Genomic DNA, 8,408 nt, shown 5'->3' on the forward strand with positions numbered 1-8,408 from the left:
GAGGCTTGTGTAAGGACTCTGTGATCACACAGCAGCGGCTAAGCACACATTGCTCGTGTCACAGAGTGACACATGACTGTCACTGGTTCGGAGACCCGAAAACTTGGGAAGCCAACCGATGGGCGTTTCCTTGAACGACACAGTCACTTTCTATGACGCAGCATCTTGTAAAACCATATCATGCCAGGGTGCAGCTTGGCACGTGCAAGGACATTGGGTTCTCCAGCTGGCAGTGAGCATAATCTCTGGGGGAAAAGTTTTAATGTGACCTTAGAATTGGCAGAATTGCGTCTCTTCACAGTGCTGTTGGATTGCCTTGTGGGGGTAGAGATGTGGGGACCCCTTCAGGTGAGCAGCCTGTAGGCTGAAGGCAGTGGCAGCCCCTCACCCTGGCTCCGCGGGGCCGAGTGGAGGAGAGCGGTGTCAGTGGGGTTTCCATCGTGTGCACGCTAGTGCCGCAGTGACAGGCAGGTGGAGCCCCATGAGTGGACCGGACGCCTCTGCTTGGGAAGCATCGGCAGTCATCAGCCAGCTGAGGGACAGATGGTAGCAATAGCTGGAGGACGCTTAGGTTTTTGAGCCAAAAATCTTCATTTGTGCGCCAGATGGATGGGTCCTGGGCGCCTTCTGTTGTAGACGTTTCCGTTGTGAATGTCCAGGTCAGACCCCCACGTCCACGTGTCTTTGTCTATGTCCAGGCACATGTGCGTGCACACCACTCCTGGAAGTCAGTGCGCTTGGTTCATGAGGACACGGCCAGCCACCGCAATGGCTTTCACGGACCCCACTGCCTTATGATCTGGGTGCCATGTGAGAAGCAGACTCATCAGCTTTATCAAATGACACCATTTGTTCTCTGTTCAGTGTCTCGATTTCTGTGTCTGTAGAAATGACTGGCGATTTTGGGGAGCATCTGCAAGAGCCCCACAGCCCACACACCTTTAGTTGTCAACCTGAGAGGCCCGGGGCCCTGTGCAGTGGGCAGACTAACAGCTGGGTGGCTCTTCAGAGACTTGCAGGACACGGGCCAGGCTGCCTTGAGACCTGGACCCACTTGTCTGGTCACTGCCAGGCCTTCCCGTCTGGCCCACTGTGGGAGGGAGAGGACTCCAGACAGGACCAGGCCCACACTCAGTGCCAGCCGGACTGCTGTGGGTGTGTCAGATGACTGCCTTGCCTTGTGTCCCCCCAAAACCTAATTTCCTGCTGCTCTGGGCAGTCAAGGCAGATGCCACAGTTGGCCAGGGGCCCGCCCTGCTGGAGGCTTGAGGTGGCACAGGGGCGTCCCCAGGCCAGGACTCTGCTGGAGTTCTGGGGCTGGGGACCCCAGACAGTTGCTCTGAGAGGTGATTTGGGGCTGCCATGGCAGAGGCCGCCCTTTCTCTGCATGGCCCGGCCCAGCCCAGGAAGGAGGAAGGGAGGGATGCTGGAGCTGCCATCTTGGCTCCCGGGGACTTGGTGTCCATGCTGTAGCACATCTGTCACTGTGTGGGTTTGGATGAGGCTGCCACGTGCGGTGCCCTTTCCTGATGCAGCTTGTGATGCGTGAGATGCTGGAAATGTATTTAACTGGCAGCACAGGTGTCTCCGATGTTGTCTTCACCCCTCCCCCTACTCGCTAATAAAACAGCTCCGCACCTGGCCCAGCAGATCTTTCCCACCGGCACTGCCAGAGGTTGTTGCTCAAAGTGTCACAAAGCTCACTCTAGCCCAGTGGTGGCTTCTATGTGCGGAGGCTGAGGGCCTCCTGTCCCCACCCAGATCTTGCCAGCAGGGAGCAAGAGGCACCTGCCACTGTCACGGGGAAGCTGGTGCCCTTGACCAGGGGTCCTGGGAACTGGCCCCACCCTGCTGGGCCCCTGCCTGGAGCACACGGTGGACCAGAGGTGTCGGGCTGCATAGATACCCCAGGTGCACTCTCAGAGGAGCCCAGGCCCCAGGCGCACCCACAGCAGATCCTCCTGTTCGCGAGGCTCTGGGAGGGTGGGCCAGGCAGCCACTCAGCAGGGTCTCGTCCCATCCTCTCCCCAACCCTCCCAGAGCTGTAAGGACACTGCCCAGCTCAGCCTAGGTCCATGACCCTGGGGGTCCTGGGGCTGGAGCTGCTGTCTCCACCATGGCCACTTAGGGGACAAGCGGTGTGCCCAAGAGGCGGCTGTCGGTAACTTGAGTGCCCGGCCCCTTGAGCACCCGTGGGTGTCTGCCTGCAGCCTCCCCTGCTGGGGCTGGCAGGGCTGCTGGTGGAGCCCCTGGCTGAACATGCTGGGCCCCTGCCAGGGCGGGCCCAGATGCAGCCAGACAGATCAGGGCAGACCCCAACATCCGCCTGTGCCATCTGCTGCGGCCCCTGACAGGTGGGGAGGAGCGTTTGTGGGGGCGCATAGGCATCACTGGCATGCGGGACCCGCGGCAGAAGCACCAGGGCCACTTCCCCTCCTTTGACTGTAGAACTGGGACAGCTCCCATCCCCATCCTGTGCCCTCGCCTGGCTCCTGGGCTGCACCAGTTCTTGGGGAGGCCCAGCACCGGGACCCCTAGGTCGGAGTGCTGCCTTCTGGGGCCCATGCAGCCAAACTGCTGGGCCCAGTGGCCTCTGCCACTTCCTTACAGCAGCCCCAGGGCAGTGCTGTCCTGTGAAGCTGGGCTCCAGGGAGGGTACCAGCTGGCCACTCCTCTCCCTCCTTGGGAGTGGCAGGTCAGAGGTAGGGATTTCTTTTTGAAGACTTGTGCCGAGATCCAGGCTGTCATGGGGCTGGGGCAGGCAGCGGCGGCCCACCCAACAGCAGGCTCCCAAGAAAGCAGCATTGCTTCAGACCCCAGCCCAGGACAGGCCCTTGGGCTCCCTCCTCGGGTTTGGAGCCAGGAGCCTTGGGGCAGTGTGCAATCAGCCATGCAGCTCCACCTGCCACCGTCTGGCCCCAGGCAGCTCTCAAGTGAGCCTGCTCGCCCCAAAGGCGGATGGTGTGGAGTCTGCCTCCCCACCAGGACTGGCCCAGCACCTCCTGTTTACCTGACTTGATGCTTTCGGCGGGACCTGGCCTGGGGCAGGCGCAGCCTCAGCCCTCCGATAACCTCATCTGGCCCTGTGGCCTCCCTTCTCTGCCCGTGAGGATAGTGGCTGCCCATGTCCCCCAACCCCCAGCCCTGGGGTAAGGACCCCTTTCCTAAGGGGATGTTTCTGGCAAGGCTTTTTGGGGTCTTTTGTGGTAGGTGAGGGCCAAACACACGACCCAGGAAAGCATCTACCAAGAGAATGGAGGTTGGGACCGGAGGCTGGGACTGAAGGCCAGGATGGGGGTGGGGGGAATAGGTAGGACCGAAGTCCCTGGGACACAGCTGAGGTCCAGCCACATCGGGGTCCCCAGGCCTGCCGGGTGTCCTTGCCAGAGGGCCCAGTTGGTAGGGGCGCATTCCTAGAGCCACATGGGAGGGGGCCTGCCCCTGGGAAACAAGCCCTTCCCACAGCCTTCCTGGATGTCACGCCTGGCCGGGTAACTGTGGCAAGGGCTGTCATCCACCGTTCATTCAACAGACAATGCCTCTGTACACAGGCTATTGACCCACAAGTACTTGGAGGGACCAGGCCCGTCCCTGGGGGAGGGAGGGTAGACCCAGGTCCTCCCTGGCAGCCGCCAGCCCCAAGATGACGCACCCAGCCCCTGAGCGTGGTGGGCTGCCTAGGAAGAACTGTGCCCACTTACTAAGGAAGACATGGTGCATCTGAGACAAGGGTGGGGGACACATAACCCTTATTGGAGCCACCCTTACAAAACCAGGAGTCAGGCCCAGAGAAGACAGGGGCCTGCCCAGGGCCACACAGCTCTGCACACTGCCCCCATGGAGGAAAGCAGCTGGGAGAATCCCACCCCAGGGGGCTGCCAGGGAGGTGGGCTCAGTTTGTCTGCTGAAGGAACCCCTCATCCTGGCCTTCACAACGGAAGGGGCTGGGCCCTGGGAGAGGGGAGGCTGTGGCTGGGGGCTCCAGGCCCCAGGGCCCAGCCTGGGTGTGTCCTGCAGCTCCTGCTGAGGCTGGGCCCAGGCCTCCCAGCCACGTGTGCCCAGCTGTTTGTCTGCAGGTCCTTTGAAGGGCTGTGTGCCAGGTGTTTGTGCGCCCCCGTGTGGGGCCTGTGACAGCTGTGCACCTGGTGTCTTCGTGTGCCTGGCTTCCAGCGCGTGTGCCCTGTGCGCTGTGTGTGCTGCGGGGTCCATGTGTACAGGGGTGTGTCTCCAGGCCTGTGCTCTCACATGTGCAGCCAGCCCCCAGAGTGCATGCAGGGCAGCATTTATTTGCACTTGTGCACATAGTAGCCAGTGAGGTAGCCCAGGATAAAGATGATCCAGAAGAGGGCCACGCCGCCCAGCACCTTCATGGCGATGCCCAGCTTGCCCGTGCACAGCTTCTGGGAGATCCTGGGGTGAGAACCAACTGGAGGTGAGCCCCAGGCCAGGGCCGCATGAGGGGCCCCCTAAGTGGACTGTGGCCCTTGGTCCGGGTCAGGGGAGGGGCCTGGGCTCTCTGCTGGAGTCAAGAGGAAGCTCTTCCAGCCCACAGCCAACCAGAGGGAAGGCCAAAGGCTGCGGTTTGGTGAGCCGCTGGACCGTGGGCTCCCAGCCAGGATGGGGTGGAGGGTGATGGGGCCGGTGGCAGGGGTTAGGGCAGACGTCTCTGGAGGGAGGCACCAGCCTGCTACGGCTGGCAGGCTGCCCTCAGGCCCCTCACCTGCGGCAGCATGAGGCCTCTTCTGTGCTGGACACAGCCCCTAGACTGATTCCGTCCCTGCTGCCGTCTTCCCACCTACTATAGTGGACATGGCTCTCCTGGGGCTGCATGCTGCGGGGCTGCAGCGGGAGGGGCAGGGCCTTCACGGTGGGGAGATCAAGACAGGTGGCGAGGCTGTGACTTCACTGTAAAACAACCAGATGGAAGGCGGCAGTCAAGACCCCCTCTGGGGCTGCTGTTAGGGGAGGGGCACTAAGGGTAAGGGGCTGGCTCCCTCACTGGGTCCTGACTTTACAGGTGACCTAGACACAAAGTGGTTGAGTCATTTGCCCAGGGTCAGGCCGGGAGGATGGGACCAAGCGAGAATTCCATCTCAGGCCAAGCCCTGACCTCAGGCATGTGGGAGGCCAGTGTTTCCTTCCAGCACGCTCCAGGAGCTTCCCTTCCAAGGTGCTTTTATCAGGGAGCCTGCACAGCCTGCCACCCTCAAGAGACGAGGACATTGTGGCCCAACCTAGGCTGCAGCCCCTGATAACTGTACCCCTCCTTAACCCTGCCCGATAAGGCGCCTGCTGGCCTCTGGGGAGGCTGGCCAGGGGAGGGGGGGTGGGGCAGGGCGGCAGGTCCGGGGCAGCGGCTGGTACAGCTAGACTGGTCCCTGTCTGGGGAGGATGCGTGGCTGGCCCCAGGCAGTGGCAGCAGCTGTGTCCTCAGCCTGTGTGGGTTGCAGCCCCTCCCCCACCCACACCTCTAGGAGGGCTGGGGCTTGGGGGGCATGATGCACTGAGCACGAGGCCGGGGTGGATTCAAGGCCTCGGGGAGGCCCTACAGAGACAGGAGGGTCCTGGGGCTGGGTGGATGCCCGGAGCAGGAGGGGCCCAGCCCCAAGGCCAGCTCCCTGCTGGGCTCCAGCTCCTGCAGGCCTGGGACTCATCTTTGCATCTTGGCACTCAGCTCGGTGCCTGGCAGCCCAAGTGCCCAGAGGGGCGAGGAGACCGCGGGGACTGAGCAGCAACTCCAAGCGCTAGCGCAGCTGCCCGGCTGGCCTGAGCCAGCCCGGACTCTAAGCACCTCCTTTACCCTCTGGCCTCTGTTTTGACTTCCTATTTACCTAAGGGGGTGTGGGGGTGGAGGAGTTGGAGTGGGTGCCAGAAATTGACAACCCACCCAGGCTGTGGAACTGGGATTAGCTCTCTGGTCTGCTGGGCCCCCAGTGTCCCCTCTCAGCATCTGGCCCCCAGGAGTAGGGTCCTCGGGCAGGCAGTGGCAGGCCTCTCACTTCTACGGGCTGAGGCTTTGCTGGGCCCCCTCCAGCGGGGAAGGCTGATCTTCCTCCCAGGTCCTCAGCACAAAGGCCTAAAGGCACAGCAGCCACTCCCCTGCAAGAAGCCAGCTCAGAAACTCAGGCCCCAGGCAGTTCTGAGACTCCCGGCACTTCCGTGTCTGCCCTTCCCCAAAGCCCAGAGAGGCTGAGGGAGCTGTCTCAAAGCCATAAAGTGTGCCTTCGGTGGGAGCCCTGGCGCAGTGCAGCCTGGCACTCAGGCCTGGTCTACTGGAGTATGGGTGCTGTTTTCCCGGAGCATGTGGAGCCGTCAGCTGCCTACCCAAGGTTCACGCCCTCTTGCCTGGTGTGCAGAATCCCAGTCTGGTCCCAGCAGCAATGTGCCAGACCCAGGTAACAGCCATGACCGGGGTAAGACAAGCTTAATACCACACCCCTGCTTTCCCAAGTCATCCAGCTGGGGGCCAGGAGCCAGGGTGCAGCAGGGGATGGGAGAGCCTTTGCTTCTGTGAAAGCAGCAGCAGCCACCTCCTCCTTCCAGCCTCGACGTGATGGCTGGAGCTGCAGCAGCCGCCTTGCAACCTGACATCCACGCAGCATTAGTCCCGGGAGTGCTGAGTCTCCAAGTCCACAGCAGCATCCCACCGTGGGCCTCCCGGTGGGAGGGGTCAAGTCCAGTGTGTTCAGCTCTGGGATTGTGGGTTCCTGTCTTGCTGACGTAGAACACGTGGTTGCCAAGTCACCCCGGTGCACAAAGCCACCAGAGCCGGCCCTTGAGGCTGGCCTCCCTCACTTGCTCAGTAAACGTCTCTCCACACTCACGTAAGGGTCACAGGTGTCGGGGCAGGAACCCATCAGGGACTCCCCTCCAGGCCCTGGGAAACTCCCGGGTCCTGGCACCTCCTGGGGGTTTGTCAGTGCAGGAAGGCCCTAGGTACACAGCCGCCCCTGCATAGACCTCTTCACCCCACAGCGCCTCAGGGCCCCGCACTTACCCGGAGAATCTTGCCTGAGGGCTGGGGCCTCTGGGCTAGGTTGCGGTCAGGGCCTGGCCAGCCGCCCGCAGCTCCCAGCGGGGCAGGTCGTGGGCTGAGGTGCGGCAGACGCCTCGAGCCTAAAAAAATAAAAGTGACCGGAGAAGCCGGTCTTGCTAAGGGCCGGGAAGGGAAAGTGGCTGGCGTCGGGGGTCCCCAGCGGCCACAAGTTGCCGGGCGGGCAGTTCCGGGCCTGGCCCCGCACCGCGGGTTAGGCCGGTGGGGGTCAGTCCAGGGCACGCCCCCAGCCCCCGCCAATTCTCAGCCAGCGAGGCCGCGCACAGGCGCACCTGCCCACTGAGGCCGCACCGGGAAGCCGCAGCCCGAACCCCGCGCGCCTCACCTGTGTCCCCGCGTCTCTGGGCTCCGCAGGGGCCGGGCCTGCGCAGGGGGCGAGGGCGGGGGCGGGGCCACGCGGGGAAGGGCTGGAGCCAGCAGCGGGGAGGTGTCTGGTCTGGAAGGTGGCGTGGCTAGAGTGGTGGGCGGGGCCATGCGGGGAAGGTCTGGGGCCAGTAGCGGGGAGGTGCCTGGTCCAGAAGGGGCCGGGGGCGGGGCGAGAGGGGGCGGGGCCATGCGGGGAAGGGCTAGAGCCAGCAGCGGGGAGGTACCTAGTCCAGAAGGGACTGGGGGCGGGGCGAGTGGGGCTGGGAGACGCCTCGTCCGGAAGGGGCCGGGACCCTACGCCGCCCAGCCCCGGGGCCAGGAGGTTGCAGGGGGCCGGGCAGGGTCTGCAGAGGGCTGCACTTCCTGTCCCCAGACGGCCCGCCTTTGGGGCCTTCAGGGTCCGCTACCTCCTTCACCCCTGCTGGAGCCCTTCCGACGCCAGGAGCCCCCCAGCTCCGCGGGGACCCGGCTGCAGCGCCGACGAGACTGCGAGAGGCTCTGGGCGCGTCTGAGCCTCAATCCTGGGTATCGGGGACCCGGCCGCGGGGACCGTCCTCCTCCGGGGCTTGAGGGGCGTGGCGCCCGCACGTGGCACACGCTTAGTGCTCGGCGCGGGAAGGGAAGCAGGTGTGGGTGGGGAGCAGAGAAGGGCGATAGGGAGAGTCTCTTCCGAATGCGTTCAGGCTCCCAGAGCCTGCGAGGCGCTGGGGAAGCGTCAGGGACCACAGTTCTCGTCCGTAAAGCTTTCCTTCCAGGAGCGGGGGGATGGGAACAGAGCCCCCCCCCCACCCTCACCATCTTCCAGAGGGGTCCTCCAGCAAGAGAGTGCCCCAGCCAGGAAAGCCCCCAGGGCAGAAGGTCACAGACCCCCTCTGCTCAGTAGGCATGAGGTCTGTGCTGAGAGCTGGGCGGACACCCCGGCTCAGGCCTCTGGCAGCCTGGTGCCTCAAGGGGACCTGTTAGGAGCTAGGGGCACAGGCTGGTGTGC

The 8,408-nt window shown here is 63.7% G+C and overlaps 1 protein-coding gene across 2 annotated transcripts; it reads right to left on the minus strand.

Moving 5' to 3' along the window:
- Positions 1–4,266: 4,266 nt before the first annotated feature.
- On the minus strand, positions 4,267–8,333 carry SMIM1 (small integral membrane protein 1 (Vel blood group)). 2 transcript variants are annotated; one of them, XM_055262567.2, is made up of 5 exons: positions 7,828–7,985; positions 7,380–7,490; positions 6,998–7,116; positions 4,721–4,905; positions 4,267–4,410 (listed from the first exon to the last, which is right to left on the minus strand). In XM_055262567.2, exons 4-5 carry the CDS (start codon positions 4,828–4,830, stop codon positions 4,284–4,286), a joined length of 237 nt encoding a protein of 78 aa, XP_055118542.1. In that variant the 5' UTR covers positions 4,831–4,905; positions 6,998–7,116; positions 7,380–7,490; positions 7,828–7,985; the 3' UTR covers positions 4,267–4,283. The 2 variants fall into 2 exon arrangements, with proteins under 2 accessions (XP_055118542.1, XP_063488110.1); XM_063632040.1 differs by lacking the exon at positions 4,267–4,410 and having other exon boundaries at positions 4,885–4,905; positions 7,828–8,333.
- Between the last annotated feature and the right edge of the window lie 75 nt (positions 8,334–8,408).

The sequence above is a fragment of the Symphalangus syndactylus genome, chromosome 22 (assembly GCF_028878055.3).
Source record: "Symphalangus syndactylus isolate Jambi chromosome 22, NHGRI_mSymSyn1-v2.1_pri, whole genome shotgun sequence".
Taxonomy (NCBI): Eukaryota; Metazoa; Chordata; class Mammalia; order Primates; family Hylobatidae; genus Symphalangus; species Symphalangus syndactylus.